The sequence below is a fragment of the Danio aesculapii genome, chromosome 12 (assembly GCF_903798145.1).
Source record: "Danio aesculapii chromosome 12, fDanAes4.1, whole genome shotgun sequence".
NCBI classification, from domain to species: domain Eukaryota; kingdom Metazoa; phylum Chordata; class Actinopteri; order Cypriniformes; family Danionidae; genus Danio; species Danio aesculapii.
Window position 1 is genome coordinate 22,060,393 of NC_079446.1, and position 19,011 is coordinate 22,079,403.

Genomic DNA, 19,011 nt, shown 5'->3' on the forward strand with positions numbered 1-19,011 from the left:
AGTACCCGGATGACTTACTACTTCCGGCGAGATTCTGGAGTGCGCATCCCATGCACTATCCCATGATGCTCCACAAGAGAATTAAAAAATGGGAGTAAAGCAACGCAACTGACGCAGGCAGGTCACGTGGCAATGACAAAATGGCGCATGTAGTACGTCCAAATTCCATTCATACTTTTCACATTCATACTGTATATAACATACTTTTCTAACGGCAAAGTAGTATGATTAAATTCAAATGCAGTGCCTACGGAGTAGTAGGCGGTTTTGGATGCAGCCATGGTCAAGACGATCTGCTGCAGTTCAAACCAAGCATCAGAATGGGGAAGAAAGGTGATTTGAGTCATTTTAAACGTGGTTGTTGGTGCCAGATGGGCTGGTATTTCAGAGTATTTCAGAAACTGCTGCTTTACTGCTTTACTGCGAATGGTCCGAAAAAGAGAAAATATCCAGTGAGCGGCAGTTCTGTGGGCACAAATGCCGTGTTGATGCCAGAGGTCAGAAGAGAATGGCCAGACTGGTTGGAGCTGATAGAAAGGCAACAGTAACTCAAATAGCCACTCGTTACAACTGACGTATGCAGAAAAGCATCTCTGAACACACAACACATCGATCCTTGAGGTGGATGGGCTACAGCAGCAGAAGACCACACAAAGTGCCACTCCTATCAGCTAAAAACCGGAAACTGTGGCTACAATTCACACAGACTCACCAAAATTGGAAGACTGGAAAAACATTGCCTGGTCTGATTTCTGCTGTGACATTAGGATGGTAGGGTCAGAATTTGGCGTCAACAACGTGATTGCATGGATCCAACCAGCCTTGTATCAACGATCCAGGCTGCTGGTGGTGGTGTAATGATGTGGGAGATATTTTCTTGGCACACTTTGGGCCCATTAGTACCAATTGAGCATTGTGTCAACACCACAGCCTACCTGAGTATTGTTGCTGACCATGTTTATCACTGTATGACCACAGTGCACCCATCTTCTGATGGCTACTTCCAGCAGGATAACGCACCATGGCATAAAGCATAAATCATTTCAAACTGGTTTCTTGAACATGAAAATGAGTTCACTGTACTCAAACGGCCTCCACAGTCACCAGATCTCATTCCAGTAGAGAACCTTTGCATCATCAAGGCTGCATCCACATACTATTGGACTTCAGCAACTGCATGATGCTATCATGTCAATATGGACCAAAATCTCTGCGGAATATTTCCAGTACCTTCTTGAATCTATGCCACTAATGATTAAGGCAGTTCTGAAGGCAAAAGTGGGTCCAACCTGGTAGTGAGTGTATAACCAACAATAAAGGATCTCAATCAGTTGGGGCTAATGAAGCAAAGTTAAAGTCTGGTCACATACTTATCAGATTGAATACTGACTGTTTATTGGTAAAGCACTTATTAAACAAACAGACAGACAAACAAACAAACAAACAAACAAACAAACAAACATGGTTATTGTGGTTAAAGTATGGTAAGCACAAATTAATCTTTTTTTTTACACTAACCATAGCTTAACCTTAACGTTTGTTGTAAAATGGTAGTTGCACCCTAAACTTTTATTACAAAATAATGGCTTGATTTATTGAGTATTTCATTTTCATAAAGCAAAACCATAGAGCAAAATTCTGTCTTGAAACTGTCATGTCTGGATAACAATGTGTTGATACTGACATCTTCTGGTTACACTTGGCACTCACACTTTTATGTCAGTTTTGAAATCGCATATAAATTCTTTAGAATTTTCTGACTGAAAACCTAATCTTATGAATTTATTGGCATTAGACATTTAGTTAAGCATTATATTCAAATTTCAATAAACTGAAATTTTTGTGCTTCTAAAACCCACCAAATCTTGTTGCATACTTGGTAAGTGTCTGCTAGTGTGAATTTTAAAGCAGGAATATGTTGGGATTGGCTTGAAATATGTGAGGCATGCAGGTAGGGGAATGTTCCAAATTCAAGTAAAAAACCTCAGGGGCAAATATGCGTATATTTGTAGGAACATGAACAGTCAGCGAAACAAGCTTCACTTTTATCTTCAGTAAGTCGAACAGTAATTATGAAAGCTCTTAAAATGAAATAACGCAATGTCTCTGTCTGTACCTTTAATGATGTTCGTGTTCATATAGCCTCATCAGAGAGTCATTCAAAACCTCAAGGCAGTATCTGGTAATTAGATTGCTTGATTCTGATTGGCTGATGAACATTCTATAGTGTGCAGTTATTTGCAGATAAACACACAGGTAAAGTAGGGTAAAGACTAGATGGGATTCAGCTGTGGATACTCACATTAATATACAGTAGCATAATTTTTGTGACACTGCAATATTTAATAATTAATATTTAATAGTTAATATTTTACATTACTGTGAGGCTTAGATTTAGGGTTGAGTTAAATGTTAATAAAATACAATTTAATGGGTAATTAATAAATAATATGAATAGTACTCTGTGTACATTACTGTGAGGATTAGGTTTAGAGTTTGGGTAGATATTAATAAAATACAATTAATGGGTAATTTAATAAATAATATGAATAATACGCCAGGCCCATAGCTAGCCTGGTGAAAACGGGTAGTTCTTTTTTTTCTCAAAGTGGACGTTTTTGCAATTATTTGCCATTTTCTATTTAACTATGAAGTTTAAATACTGCATTTTAGTCACATTTTAGGCACGATTTTTAGCTGGACTAGCTTTTCGGCTGGTCATTATAAGCACATTTTTGATGTACCAAAAACATTTCCTGAAGATTTAGAATAAAGAGTTATAATATATATATATATATATATATATATATATATAATTACTTCATAATTATATAAATGCAGATGTAATAATAAAATACAATTTAATGGGTAATTGAATGAATAATATTCTGTACAATTTATGTTTTTACATTACTATGATGGTTGGAGTAAGGGGAAGAAGTTAATAAAATACAATTAATGGGTAATTTAATAAATAACATGAATAATAGTATCCTTTCTGTTTTTACATTACTGCGATGGTTGGGGTATTGGGTAGACATTAATAAAATACAATTTAAAGGGTAATTTAATAAATAATATGCATAATACTCTGTACAATTTATGTTTTTACATTACTGTTATAGAGTATGGGTAGATATTAATAAAATGCAAGTAGTAAATAAAATGAATGATACGGTGTATAATTTTTGGTTTTACATTACTGTGATTGTTAGGTTTAGGATTGGAGTAGAGGTAGATATTAATAAAATACAATTTAAAGGTTAATTTAATAAATAATATGCAAAATACTCTGTATAATTACAGTTTTTACATTACTTACATTACTGTGATAGTTAAAGTATGGGTAGACATTAATTACATACAATTAATGGGTAATTTAGTAAATAATATGAATAATACTGTGTATAATTTCTGGTTTCACATTACTGTGATTGTTGGGTTTAGGATTGGAGTAGAGGTAGATGTTAATAAAATACAATTTAATGGGTAATTTATTAAATAATATAATAAATTAACCTCTGGCTGCAGCTGTATCCTTTCTAAGAACAACTCTAAATTAGTTCCAGGCAAGTCTTTACACATTACAGCTCATATCACTACACTAAATGATTTCAGTTATTTAACTGTCATAAATCGCATCAATACAAATCAACAGCTTTGAACAAGATGTGTACAAATTTAGTCCATTTTTAGCAGTTGAAAGATGAAACCTTGACAAATTACTAGAAACACCAGCCTGATCTCACGAGAAAGTATTTTACGTTTTGACAGTTTAGTGGCTAATTCGTACGAATTCATACAGTTCAGTCGTACGAAATTGTAAGATTTTAAAAAGAAGGCGTGGCACCTAACCCCACCCCTAAACCCAACCGTCACTGGCGGATGAGTAAATCGTACTAAATTGTTCGAATTAGATCGGACGAATTCGTACGAATTAGCCACTGAATCAAAAAGTTACGAATTGCCATGAGATTGTGTTGGAAACACAGCAACTGAACAATGTAGAATAATTACCGCCAGACCATTGAATTATTTGAAAATAATGCACGACAAAGTGTAATGGCATCACAACTTCAGGTGTACATTATTTTCTAATAATTCAACAGCTCATTGTCAATTATTCCTTTCATAATTAGTAATTTGATGAGTGCCATCTCCTAAATATCATAATATGCTAGCATTCTGATTGTCTTATGATCAATCTATGCTATGCAGTTATTTGCAGATAAACACACAGCTTAAGTAGTTCCAGGTAGATCTTCTTTACACATTACAGTTCATATCACTACATCGAATGATGTCATAATATGCTATTTATCATCTGCAACCTGCGATTTACTCTGCATAAAGTTCCCAATTAATATCACAACTATATTTGATCTGCAGGGCAACAGAAAGGCACAACTTACTGTGATCCTATATATAGCATAAAATACTTCATCCCATCTTTAAAGTTAGCCTTCTTCCAACAGCCTTGGATCTAACAGAAGGAGTCACATCACGCTGGGAAACATAAATCTTCAGGCCAAAGGGATGTATTGTTAAAGAATATCACAGTAGCATGTTCGGTGCTCCAAGATATAATTTAACAGCTTTTTAAAACGTAGTAGCGCCCGCCGAGAGCACTGTTAGAGCAAGAGTGGGAAGACCACAGTGCTTTGAAGTTGTGTGCGTTTGCGACGGTTTAATTATCAGTGAAAACGCTCCCACATCATTCAGACACATGGCTCACGTTTCAATTCCTACAGGGCAATATGAGAGAGTTTATGTAGCAGAGCTGAAAGTTCCCAGTAAATTAACTTCTTCGGCCTACAGACTAAGTAGTTTCCCTCTTGAGGCCTGTCGTGGGCTTACAGCCTACTAGAGCACATTTAGCAATTGCTGAAGCATTAGCTTTATGAAACACGTAGATGGAAAGGTCATGAGATGTGCAATATTCCTGGACTACAGCCATAATGAGCTGACTACATAACTAAAAGTACATTTTTAAATATAATTTAAAGGGCACCTATTGGGATTGGGGGAGTGACGCTGACAACAGGGGTACGCATCCAAATGCAGGTTTATTAGAATGGTCAGGTAAGCAGTGGTCAAAACAGGAACAAACAGATGTATACGGGCAATCCAGAGTTGGCAGGCAGCATACAGGTATGATAAAACAAAACAAAGCAAAGGTTCAAAACAAGGTAAAGCAAGAAGGAAAACGCGTAGCAATATCACTAAAACAGATAACAAGACTCAGCCACTTCTGTGTGTTTGTTTGCTGTATAAATAGTTCAGTAATCAGTCCATGAGCAGCTTCAGCTGTGTGAATCTAATTAATGGTGACTTGAAGCAAGTGAGTGTGTGTGTTGCATGACTGGGATCTACAGTCCATAAACCAGCAGATTTGTAGTTCGTGTAAATGTGAATGTTTTCCAGCGATCTCTGGTGGTTATATCGCTGGTGATCGTGACACCTATGATGAAAATCATCTTTTGTTAGCTGTTTGGACAGAACTGTGTGTAGGTATAGTGTGTCTACTGTCAAATTGGAGTGATAGAAACACAATAAGTCTATTTTTTAAATTTCCTGACAGTAAAATACGATCGAAATCTCTTCCATTTTGAGACCCACCGCAATGTGATGTAGAAGTGCGGTTTCCCCGCCCACCAACTTGATTGACAGCTGGATATTAACATGTCTCCATAGTAACACATATAATCATATCGACAAGACAGGATGTGCGCAAAGCAACCGGGATTAATAGATCTGTTCAGCTCTCTGTAATCATCAACCATCATCAACTGTGATCAACATCAAACTTTTAAAAACAGAGCATGTTTGTAATGAATTACAGCGATTTACTTCAGCTTTACTTTATCATCACAGCCGCGTATCAGTAAAATTATAAAAGAAGATGCTTCAATCCCGGTTTGTGGACCATAAAACCGGTTTATTTTGTACATTCACATAATGGATATCCATACAGCAGTGTATATTAACGTGTATCCTGTCATATCTGTGTGCAAAAACAGTGCAAAGTTAAATGAGGGTGTGACCCATCGTTCTCATTGACACATCTACAATAAATACATCAAATAATCATTGGGAAAGTTCTTACTAAAGTATTTCTCACAAACGTTACATGAGATCTGCTTCCTTCATGTCTGTCACTGTGCTGTTTATCTGACGCAGCCGAGGCAGAGATTGAGGCACACTCTGACAGGCACGTGGGAACGGTGGACAGGGAGAACAGCATTAAAGGCAACAAAAACAGCTACAATGTGTTCAAAGCATAAAATCCCAATATTTTGAAAGGTATAATAAATAATCTAATGGGTGTTTTGAGCTGAAACTTTACAGACACATTCTGGAGACACAAAAGACTTATCTTAAATCTTGAAAAAGGAGTAAAATGGGTGCCCTTTAAGTTTTTGCTTTTAGTGGTAGGAATTCCTGTGTCATTTTAGCTTAGTGACGTTTATGATAAAGCTCTTGATCAGTAGTCTCAAACTCAATTGCTGGAAGGCCACAGCTATGCAGATTTTAGCTCCAACCACCACCAACTCACACCTGCTTCATAGTCTTTAGTACTCTTGAACACCTTGATTAGTTGAATCAGCTGTGTTTGATTAGGGTTGGAGCAAATCTGTGTAGAGCTTCGGCCCTCCAGGAATCGAGTTTAAGACCTATGCTTTAGAGTCTAGAACCACAGTGTCTTTATATTAGACCATAAACTGATTCTTTTGGTGTCTCACTACTTTAATTATATTTAAATTAAAAAAAAAAAAAATACAGCAGTGGACAAAATAGATTCGTACTTTATATTTTATTTGTGGGGCAGCACGGTGGCACAGTGGGTAGCGCTTTCACCTCACAGCAAGAAGTTCGCTGGTTCGAGCCTCAGCTGGGTCAGTGGCGTTTCTGTGTGGAGTTTGCATGTTCTCCTCGTGTTCGCGTGGGTTTGCTCCGGGTGCTCCAGTTTCCCCCACAAGTCCAAAGACATGCGCTATAGAATTGGGTAAGCTAAAATTGTCCATGGTGTATGTGTGTGAATGAGTGTGTATGGGTGTTTTCCAGTAATGGGTTGCAGCTGGAAGGGCGTCCGCTGTGTAAAACATATGCTGGATAAGTTGGCGGTTCATTCCACTGTGTCGATCCCTGATTAATAAAGGGACTAAGCCGAAAAGAAAACTAATGAATAATATTTTATTTGTTTCTCTAATCTTTGCTGTGTTTTTTTTTTATTTGATTTATGTATTGTGTTTAATATTTTTCAGGCCAATAATAATGAGGTTTTTATTTTTATTTATGTAAGGTATTCATTTATATTACAAATATTACATTTTATTTTAGCAAAAGTAAGAGAAGTACAACATTCTCCAAAAGAAAATGAGCAAATACTGTGAAAAATTTCACTGCTCTGTTAAACATCACTTTGGAAATATTTGAAAAATAATAAAAATTGTATTTATATTAATTGATTTGAAAAATAACCACACATGCACATATATGCACATTTATACATAATAAGTATTTATTATGCATATATAATAGTGTTATATATAGATGCGTTATTTTCTTTAGATTGTCCGTAATTCATTTTTGTAGTGAATTTTTAATTTATAATAATAATAAACAAAATTTATTCATTCATCCATCCATTTTCCTTCAGCTTAGTTGCTTTATTCATCAAAGGTCCCCACAGCGGAATGAACTGCCAACTTATCCAGCATATGTTTTACACAGCGGATGCCCTTCTAGCTGCAACCCAGTACTAGGAAATACCAATACACTCTTACAGGAACACAAATACACTACAGCCAATTTAGTTTATTCAATAAACAAACAAAACAAAACAAAAACAAACACTGAAACTGTGTCAGAAGACGATTAAATGCCCACATTATTTCCATTTTCAGACCACACTGGGGAGAAAACTGTGTACAGCATGACATATTTTAGTTTAGAGCTTTTCACTCTGTTGAACACTTTTTTTTTCAGTTCTCAAATATTTCAACAACAAAATAAAGGTTATGCTATTTACTAATCTGCAGGTAGGTCTAAACCGGTTTAGTTTTCTTCTACTTCTGTGTAACACAAATGGAGAAGGTGAGAAGAATGTTAAGGACAGTGCATTAGTCACCTTTCAGCATTACATTTGCTGTCATAAAATTAAAGTGAATGGTTACTGTGAATGTTAATCACTAATATTCTTCTAAACTTCTCATTTTTGTTCCACAGAATAAAACAAGTCATACAGTTTTAACATCACACAAGGGAGAGTAGCTAAATGATGACTGAATTAAGATTATTCATTGTAAAATGAACAACTCCTTTAATGAAATGAACACATTGTGATGTATCCAGTGTTATTGTGAAATTGTGTCACAGTTGACTTTCTTATTACAAAACAATCATGGCTAATACTTCGGTATGTGCAATATTTCGTTTAAATAAACTACTATACCCATAAATCTCAGTATTTTTGCATAATTGCCTAATCTCTCCTCACTAGCACTTTCTGTGACGTGAAGGGGGGGCGTGCGACTTTTCAGCAAATTATCAACGCATCGAACGCTGATTGGTCTACACACTCCACGTGACCCACACCGCCCAATCATCGCATACCCCGATGAATGCATTTCCATCCTTCTAAAGGTGAATTCTGAAAAATGATGACGTGAAACGATGAAGTCTTGCTGTGTTGTCACCATCTGTTTGCACGGGAACAAAGTGCTTGAAAGCAAACATCATGAAATAAACAGACGTGTCAAGTGTCGTGCGCGCAAAACCGCAAGGCTACACTGCGTAAAGGCTCCAGAGCGGAAGATATCCTGATAACGTTTACGAAATTACAACAGGGGTGAGGAATAAGGTTATAATTTCCTCCCTAAGGAGTTATTGTCAACTTTCTGTCCGATTCGTAAAGACTCTTGCGCAATTCTGAACAGTAAGTGACTCGTTCTTAGCCCCACTCATCATTTTAAATAACAACAATGATTGACACTTTCAGAAGTTGTGTTGTGTTTCTGTAGTTTGCATGCTGACTTTCATTTGTGGCGTTTTTGTTGTATGACTTGTTACAGTCAGTGCGTGTAAATGTCAGTCAAGTAAATGTGATTTTCACGTGTTTTTTGTGTCTGACAGTAAGTGCGCAATAGTGGTGAGTGAGGATGAACGTGGGCACGGCGCACAGCGAAGTGAACCCGAACACACGCGTGATGAACAGCAGGGGGATTTGGCTCTCCTATGTGTTGGGCATCGGTCTGCTACACATCATATTGCTCAGCATACCCTTCGTCAGTGTGCCTGTGGTCTGGACACTCACCAACCTCATTCACAACATGGTAAGAGCTGCTAAATGTCGAGTTAAAGCAACATGTTACGTAGACTGCTATCGATGTTTGGGTCACTGTTTTTTTTGCTAAATGGTGGTCAAAATAGTTTCACAATTGTTTGTCATATAAAAAAGTAATAAAAGTGTATCCCAATAGCATACAGACACATACAGACACACAAAATAAAAAAATCTAATTAACAAAAAGAATATTTTTAAAGGGACAGTTTCCAAAAAATGAAAATTCTCTCTTTATTTACTCACTGTTCACTTCTTTTCGACTTTATTCTGTTGAATACAAAGGAAGATGTTTTAAAGAAAGCTGAAAGCCACTGATTTCTGTAGTAATTACTTTTACTACTATGGAGATCGATGGTTATTGTTTGTATTATCTTTCTTTGAAATATCTTGTGTGTGTGTGTGTGTGTGTGTGTGTGTGTGTGTGTGTGATTTGGTTTGGAAACACTTGAGGATGAGTAAATTTTCAATTTGAGATGAACTATCCCTTTAATTTATCGAGCTTCAAGCCAACCAGCATGTATGAAACTTAGTTCTTTAGCAGAACATTAATAATATTTTTTTAGTTGAAGCCATGGTTTTTAATGATCTGTAAAATGCTAGTAAATAGCTACTGGCACTAGTAGAGAGTCAAACGTATACAGAGGAAGCTAAATTGTTGCGATTCTTATAAGGTTTTAAAGGGATAGTTCACCCCAAAACTGAATTTACTCAAGCTCCACTTATCCCAGAGTTTATTTTTTTCTGTTGAACACAAAATAAGTTATTTTGAAGAATGCTGGAAATCTGTAACCATTGACTTTCATAGGATTTGTTTTTCTACTATGGAAGTCGATGGTTACAGGTTTCTAACATTTTTCAAAATAACTTATTTTATTTTATTATAAATGTATATTATTTTGTGTTCAAAAGAAAAGGGAAACTCCAGAAGGGTTTGGAACAATTTGAGGGCGAGTAAGGGTTGAGTAAATTTTCATTTTTGGGTGACCTGTCCCTTTAAGAAGCAAAATGATAATCAGTGTGTGCGAGAAATTTAATAATATTTACAACATTACCTTTAACCCATGGCCTCAGTGTTTAGTCCTGAACAGCACAAGCGTCCTGTCATGTAATGACATAGCAAAATGTTTTTATATATAAAAACATTATGCACACAACTGCACACACAAATGCAATATTAATTTGCTAGTTTGCATCATTCAGTACCGTTCAAATATTCGGTCACTTGTGAATTGGTGCAAAAGTCATCATTGTAAAAAAAGTCATTATGCAACAAGTTTGCAAGCAGACCTAGTTTCTAAAATAATATCACTGTATGTGCTTCTGTCTTGTCATTTTGACAATTTTTTCTCCCATGTATTGCTGTGGTTATCACCATCAGTCACAGCAGTTCCTTCCTGCATTACTTTGAGCATGTCACTCTTAAAAACTTGCAGTGTGTACAGTACATGGCACATGTTCCTCTTAGCAGAACTCAGAACACACATCTTATTCTAACTCAAATATATTGTATACACTATAAAAATTAGGAAATGTTCTCTCTTGAATATCACGTAAAAGCTGTCGCTCACTTCAGTATGTTGCAGTCAGTTTCTTTATAATAAGTGAAACTCAATAGCTGTTTCCATCCAAAAATGCGAATAAACTTTATACGTAAAACTGGATAATCGCATTAAAGACGTGCGAATAAAGCAGCCATCCAAGGAATCAAAGCGAACAAAATAGTCACTTCCTGATTAACTGGTGCCAAATATCAACAGTAAAAACTGAATTTGCTGTGGAAGGAGAAGCTGCATCAATCTTTTCTTTATCTAATAAATGACTTGCGCCTCAGAAGGCAATCCTGACATGCAGTGAACGCGCGGTGGCGTTTGAAAGCGTCAGACACGGAGCACAGATGCTCTTGATTCTGGAGGTCATTAATAATATAGTTACACTAATACTTAAACGGTAAGGTGTTTTAGAATGACCAAAACAACAGTTCAGATGGTTTACAGTGTGCTCAGCCTGCTGATTTGTCAATTTACGCACATTTTCATCATCACACGATCTCTTATAACAAAATCACATGACCTTTTTTATTGCGCATACTGAAATTTGTGCGCTAAAAGGGTTTCCATCATAGTGTATGCGCATCTTTTCTTATCGAATAAAAAGTTTATCCTACTCAGTTATGTGCATACGCTTTTTGTGTGCATTTTCAAAGTTTATGCGCATCATGGCGTTTCCATCAACCGTTTTTTTATGCGCATATCCAAAATACGCATAAAAATAGGTGAATGGAAACATCACTATTAATAGCTTAATAAATCTCTTATATACACTATCGATCAAAAGTTTGGGGTCAGTATGATTTTTAAATGTTTTAAATAAGCTTCTCCTGCTCACCAAGGATGCATTTATTTAATCAATAATACAGTACAAATGGTAAAATTGTGAAATGTTATTGCACTATAAAATGAGTGTTTAAAAGTAGTTTATCATTTAATTAAATTTTTTAATTCATTAATTCATTCATTAATTCATTTAACTTCATTACTCCAGTCTTCAGAGTCACATGATCCTTCAGAAATCACTCTAATGTTAGTTATTATTATTATACTGTAACTGTTAATATTATTATTATTATTATTATTATTAATGGTAATAGTAATAAAAGCAATAATGCCTGGAGTAATAATTTCATTTGAAACTACAGTACATACAATAAGAAAGCAGTTATTTAACATTTTATTAAATATTAAGGAATTTAACTTTTTTTTATATTTAATTAATGCCGCCTTGATGAACAGAATAATCTATTTTTTTTGTAATAATGTTTCAAAAGACATAAAAAAGAAAAAAAAACTGACCCCAAACTTTTGACCGGTAGTGAACATACTTTGTTGGTAAAATGAGAGCATTTGTGATGCACAAAGCTCAACAGTGAACAAAAACTTCTTTTTAGCCCTTGCATTTCAGAGATTGGCAGAAATGTCTGTGGTAGACATGTCAAAAAAACATGTTGTAAATAGAAACCGTTGACACTTTTCAGTGTGAAAGCAGAAATACACACCAGAACATTTGCCAAATCTCACCAATATTCTATTATTACAGCTTCAACTGGGGGTGCTTAGCTCCTTCTAGCACTTCTGTAAGACAGAGTCCGTTTGCTAGAAAGCAGATTGTCTGTGTTGGCATCTGTCTACTCTATAAAACTGTAATGTTTTAATAATCGGTTCAATTCTGTAACAATAGGCATGTTCGGATTATTTTCTTTTCACCTAAGAAATTTATGTAAAGTGACAGAGGACAAAGCTAAACGATAAAATTAGTGTTATTATATGTTGACGTGGATGTTAATGTAGTTGTTATTTTAGTTATGAGCAATTCCATGCAGATGTCAACCTTGCCAAGAAAAACAATTGCGTATTCGCCAAAATAGCAAAACGGTTTCTTCGTTTTTGTGTAGGCTTGTATTTTACAGTGCTTTAAAAAGACTCAAAAATGATTCTGTCAATGTTTTCAAACAATTATATTTGATTTACAAATGTCACACAAGTGGCAATTTCACACCAGTCACACCCATAACAAAGCTTTTTCCTTATTAATGCAAAAATGTAAAATCAAATCAAATCAATCATTTTTGTTCTATAGACAGCCAACACTTACCCTTTTGATTAGCATTGCTTCTTTCAGGTTGTACAGTTTAATTCACAGAATTTCTACAGAGTATGTTGTGTACTGTAAACTCACAGACTTTTTTTTTGTCACATCCATAACACATGTTTATTTTCCCCATTTAAAATATAAAAAAATGTTTACAGATTGATATTTTTCTGCTTCCACAACTCTGTGGTTAGCTGTTTTGGAAAATATAAACAAATGTTTTATTATAATCTTAGCATATACTATCTATATGTATTTATGTTTTGAGATTTTACTCTAAATGTCACATCATAACGCTGGAATTGCTCATATGTATCCTTATAAATACTGTTCTTGGTGTGAACAGGCCTTAATTAAAGTAGTAACATTGTTATTTCCTGCTTTCAGAGACTTGTAGCAGACTTGCGATCCATTTTCTTGTCAGTATCTGCCAATGGAGAACCAATGAGTTGGTTTCAACGTTTAAATATACACAGTTTCAGTTTCTTAAGATACCAAGGCTTAAAATAATTCGTCCCCAGCCACAGGGTCTCTGAAACAGCAACATTTTTTGCTGAATTTTGGCCCATTCAGTTGCTGACTCCAGCTTCTGTAATTTCAGCCAGTGGTGGACTTACAGAGCCATCCTGTATCGCCTTTCTTAGCCGTCCTGCTCCAAAAACAGATCAGCTCATGCTGTTGTCCTAAGAGTTTCACAACATCTACTGATAGAGCTTTGAAGAATTGTACCAAAGGTCATGATGTTCTGTGATTTATCTTTCTGCCATAGTGCATGTATATCTTCCTCCACACGGTTAAAGGAACGCCGTTTGAGACTCCGGACCAAGGCAAGGCCCGGCTTCTGACACACTGGGAACAGATGGACTATGGTGTCCAGTTCACTGCCTCCCGAAAGTTTCTCACCATCACCCCTATTATACTGTAAGAGTGTTTTACTTTACTTTTGTGCCGTTCAGAGCTTCATTCTGTCCTTCATGCTGATTTGTCGCTATTGCGTGTATTCTGCACACGCACTGGGAAGGCTTTCACTGCTTGCTCTGCATGGCCATGAGCAAGAGGCACTGATGCTGACTTCCTGTGGTGTCTGCTGGCAAGGAGAGCCAGATTTAGTAACAGCCAGTCAGTTAGTTAGTCAGTCAGTCAGGTCATTTGCTGTACTCTTTTCTTCCCTTGCGTGTCATCTCCTCTCCTATTGTGAGGTTATTTCTGGCGACCACAGTGAGGAATGAGGAGGTTTGTCTCTGTCTTTACTATGGCTACACGACACTGAGAAAATATGCAATATTGCTGTAGAGTATTGGGATGCAATATTTCTTACATTACAAAATTTCCCTAGAGTAAAGCAATTTTTATATTCTAAAATGACAGAAAACGACATACAACACCATGGATTTTGGGCATCCGGAGATCGAGTCTCAGCTTGCTGGCCTTCCCCAATCCCATCCTTTCCCATCCTTGTCTCTCCATCTCCACTTTTGGTCTATACAATGTCCTATAATAAACAAAAATGTGGTTCATCATCAATAAAATGTGGTTGCTTTATTGGCTTTTGTTTTGCAAAATAAATATAATAGATATCGATTACAAATAATATTTATTTTCATCTTGGTTTTCATGCAAGCGCATCCAGAATTTTGAGTTTCAGCCAAGAATATTAATTTCAGTGCAAAAAAGTAATTTATTGCACCTCTCTGTCATGAATATTACCTATACTTTTATCGTGATAATGATCAATTTTAGATATATTGTGCAGCCCTAGTCTTTACTGATTCCATGAAGCCCTCTCAAACCTTGAACATGTAATTTGATCATTTCTAGAAGTAGTTACCTACTGCTATTGTAATAAGTCAGGTAGAAAAGATGCTAACAGCGTATCTGATGCATTTCAGGGTGACAGAGGATATTAACAGAAAAAGTGTAGGGTGAGACCTACTCAAAACTGTAACTTTCAAGAACTGTTAATCTTGGAAAGTTTACGTTGATCTTAGTTGGTCTAGCAAGACTGTTAGTATTTATTGCGTATTGAAGTATTTATTCATCGTTTTATTTTCAGTTTTCATTTTAGTTCCAGCAGTCGTAACATAATTTTTTTTTTCATATTTCAATATTAGCCTTATTTTTTTATTTGTAGTTCAATTCAGAGTTGATTATTGAGGCAACAGTATGCTTTATCTATTTTTTTTTTCTAATTCTTAAGAATAATTGTAGTTAACAAACTTTAATGTAGACATTAAAGCTTAAACTTGGTTTAATGGATTATCTAATAGCCTGCACAGCCTAAATGTTTTTTTTTATTTATATATATACTCACCGGCCATTTTATTAGGTACACCTGTCCCACTGCTCGTAACGCAAATTTCGAATCAGCCAATCACATGGCAGCAACTCAGTGCATTTAGGCATGTAGACATGGTCAAGACGATCTGCTGCAGTTGAAACCAAAGCATCAGAATGGGGGAAGAACGGTGATATAAGTGACTTTGAATGTGGTATGGTTGTTGGTGCCAGATGGGCTGGTCTGAGTATTTCATAAACTGCTGCTCTACTGAGATTTTCACGCACAACCATCTCTAGAGTTTACAGAGCGGCAATTCTGTGGGCGCAAATGCCTTGTTGATGCCAAAGGTCAGAGGAGAATGGCCAGACTGGTTCTAGCTGATAGAAAGGCAACAGTAACTCGTAACAAATAACCACTCGTTACAACCGAGGTAACCAAGAGCATGTCTGAACGCACAACATTTCGAACCTTGAGGTGGATAGGCTACAGCAGCAGAAGACCACACCGGGTGCCACTCCTATCAGCTAAGAACAGGCAACTGAGGCTACAATTCGCACAGGCTCACCAAAATTGGACAATAGAACATTAGAAATATGTTGTCTGGTCTGATAAGTCTTAATTTCTGGTGCAACATTCGCATGGTCAGAATTTGGTGTCAACAACATGAAAGCATGGATCCATCCTGCCTCGTCTCGATGGTTCAGGCTGGTGTTGGTGGTGTAATGGTGTGGGGGATATTTTCTTGGCACACTTTGGGCCCATTAGTACCAACCGAGCATCGTGTCAACGCTAAAGCCTACCTGAGTATTGTTGCTGGCCATGTCCATCCCTTTATGACCACGGTGTACCCATCTTCTGATAGCTACTTCCAGCAGGAAAACACGTCATAAAGCTTGAATCATCTCAGGCTGTTTTTTGAACATGACAATGAGTTGTACTGAAATGGCCTCCACAGACACCAGAGGTCAATCCAATAGAGCACCTTTGGGAGGTGGTGGAATGGATTATTCGCATCATGGATGTGCAGCTGACAAATCTGCAGCCACTGCCTGATGCTATCATGTAAATATGGATATTTCCAGTACCTTGTTGAATCTACTGTATGCCACGAAGGATTAAGGCAGTTCTGAAGGCAAAAGGCGGCATCTAGTAAGATGTACCTAATAAAGTGGCTGATGTGTGTATATATTACTTGTATTATTGCATTATATTACTAATCGTACGCACAAATTAAAGTTTGTATTTACATAATATATGTGTGTACTGTACTGCAAATGCACACACGTCTATATATTTTTAAAAATGTCTACATATTGTATGTTAATATTTGTATATAATTTTGTTGTACGTATATACATACAAAGATTATTGTTCACGTTACTATAAACATTTAAGGAAGTACAAGGAAGAAACAAGAAGAAGCCACATCCTGTGTTATTAGATGCTGTTTGGTGCTGTGCTTGCTTGAGCAGTTTTTGTAGCCTCTGCTTCTGTGCATCTCATGTTGCTATCTGACGTCTGACTTGGTCCTGTCCTTGTTTTTCTCCTCTGCAGGTATTTCCTGACCAGTTTCTATACAAAGTATGACAGGGTCCACTTCGTCATCAACACCATTTCCCTGCTCACTGTGCTTATCCCCAAACTTCCTCAGTTCCACGGGGTCCGTCTTTTCGGGATTAATAAGTACTGATGAGGCTTTGGTCTTCAACACGAGAAGATGTGTTGACACGCAGGGCACATCGTGACTGTGGGAATAAAAAAAGGAGCTTTGTGGCATGCTCTGCTGCTTTGCGGTCGAATCGGCTGAATAATCTGCAATGGTATCAGTGTTTTTTGTTTGTATAACATTCAATAGAGAGAAGCACTTTTGTTGAACCACCAGCAGAATGCAGGAGATTTTAGGACTGCGTTGAACCAGTGTTGTGTCATTTGGACCTGAGTGTTTGCTTTCAGTCACTTTGGCAGAAATGCTGCATTGGTGCAATGATTCAGATGGGTTAGAATCATCCAGGCTGGTTCATCATGTCGTCTTAACTGTTTTGGATGCCTGAGTCAGCACGTCTCTGCAGTACGTTTGGCACTGGGGGTTTAGGAAGAGAAGAAAGCTACTGCGTTTCTAAAGAAAGTGTACAATGCTGTTTTTAGCCCAGGTGCAAAAGACTGGCCTCAGTCCCATAGTTGAACAATGTCACCCGGTGCTTTTGCAAACTTTTGCAGGGGCCTTGTTTTAAAACTATTTTTACATTCACAACAGAGCTAGTTGAAATTTATATATAGTTAAAAATATTTTAAAGAGATATATGCAAATGCCAATTGCAGTGTTCTAGGGTCAGATTTAGAGCACCGACCCTTTAAAGCGCAGATGGGAATTTAAAGTTATGTGGGTGATTTATAGACAGTGCAAACATTAAATAACACAGCATTTAATGATGCTTTGAAATAAATGTTTGGATAATGTCATCTTCTGGCATTCCACATTAATGAACATGAGTGGAGGAAATTTTGCCTTCTACTGTGTTTCGTTCTGTTTTCTGCATTCATCCTTCTCTAGCAATTGTCACAGTCATGTCAAGCACAAAATGGGTGTGGATAAGCACTTTTGGGTGTTGAATAATAGCACAATTACCAGTAATTTGGCTGTAAATGTTTAGTAAATAATATTGCATGATTAATTTAAATCCTCTCTTGCTCCTACAAATGCATATGGGTCAAAGACAAGGCATCCTATTGTGTTATTCACTAGTATACAGTAGTCAATATAGTGAAAGAAAAGAAAGCTTATTAAATGTCCAAAAAATAAATAGTCTGATCATCATTCATAACAGATATTTATTTATGTCAAAATTATCTTTATTTAACTTGTACGTATTAAAGCTGGAGTGTCAAACTCAGTGTCTGGTGGGCTGCAGCCCTGCACAGTTTAGTTCCAACCCTGGTCCAACACACTTACCTGTAGGTTTAATAAGCTGCATCCCAAATAGCACACTGTACAGTACACTATGCTCTTATCCACTTTGTACTCATGCACTTACACACTCAACAGCATTGTACAGTATATGTATGTAGTGTCGTCCCAAATGGAACCCTTAACTTTTTTTTTTACTAAGCGAAAATTTCCAACGTTTCCCTGATGATGTTTGATGGTTGCCAAATTAGCTAAATAAATGACCGAAGTACCAAATAATACTTGTCATGAGTATAAGTGCATTCACCATTGGGAGGTGCAATAATCATTCTCGCAGGAGTCCAAAATTAATAAAGTAACCCAACATGAGCACCCGAAAGAAGCCTAAAGGACTCAATTAGTTTGATCAGGTCTGTTTAATTAGAGTTGGAACTAAAGCTGTGGTCACACTGGACTTTTCTCCCCATAAACTTCCATTCATACGCACGCAAACGCGTCAGACCGCAAACGCAAGTTCATGCGTCAAGTTTCGCAGTTCACTGCGTTGCAAAATTCAAGCTTGGTGAACTCTGACCTGCGAAATCGCATCACTTGACTGTGTGAGACCAATCGAGGATCAAAACATGACCTCTCTTGACAGAAGTTTAAAATATGGAGCAATCGCTCCCTTTTTAAAATGTCTAATCATATTGTTTAATCCCGCCCCTTTTCGCAGCGCCGTACGACAGAATTTCGGACCCTCAAACTCTACTGTGACCGCAGCTTAAACTGTGCAGAGCTGTGGCCCTCCAGGAATTGAGTTTGACACCTATTTATTAAAGTGTCAGGGATGTCCAA

The 19,011-nt window shown here is 36.7% G+C and overlaps 1 protein-coding gene across 1 annotated transcript; it reads left to right on the top strand.

The window, feature by feature from the left end:
* Positions 1 to 8,651: 8,651 nt before the first annotated feature.
* On the top strand, positions 8,652 to 18,070 carry ormdl3 (ORMDL sphingolipid biosynthesis regulator 3). Its single transcript, XM_056470014.1, has 4 exons — positions 8,652 to 8,938; positions 9,136 to 9,335; positions 13,761 to 13,912; positions 16,824 to 18,070. The coding sequence occupies exons 2-4, from the start codon at positions 9,162 to 9,164 to the stop codon at positions 16,957 to 16,959; spliced, it is 462 nt and encodes a 153-aa protein (XP_056325989.1). The 5' UTR covers positions 8,652 to 8,938; positions 9,136 to 9,161; the 3' UTR covers positions 16,960 to 18,070.
* The last annotated feature ends 941 nt before the right edge of the window (positions 18,071 to 19,011 follow it).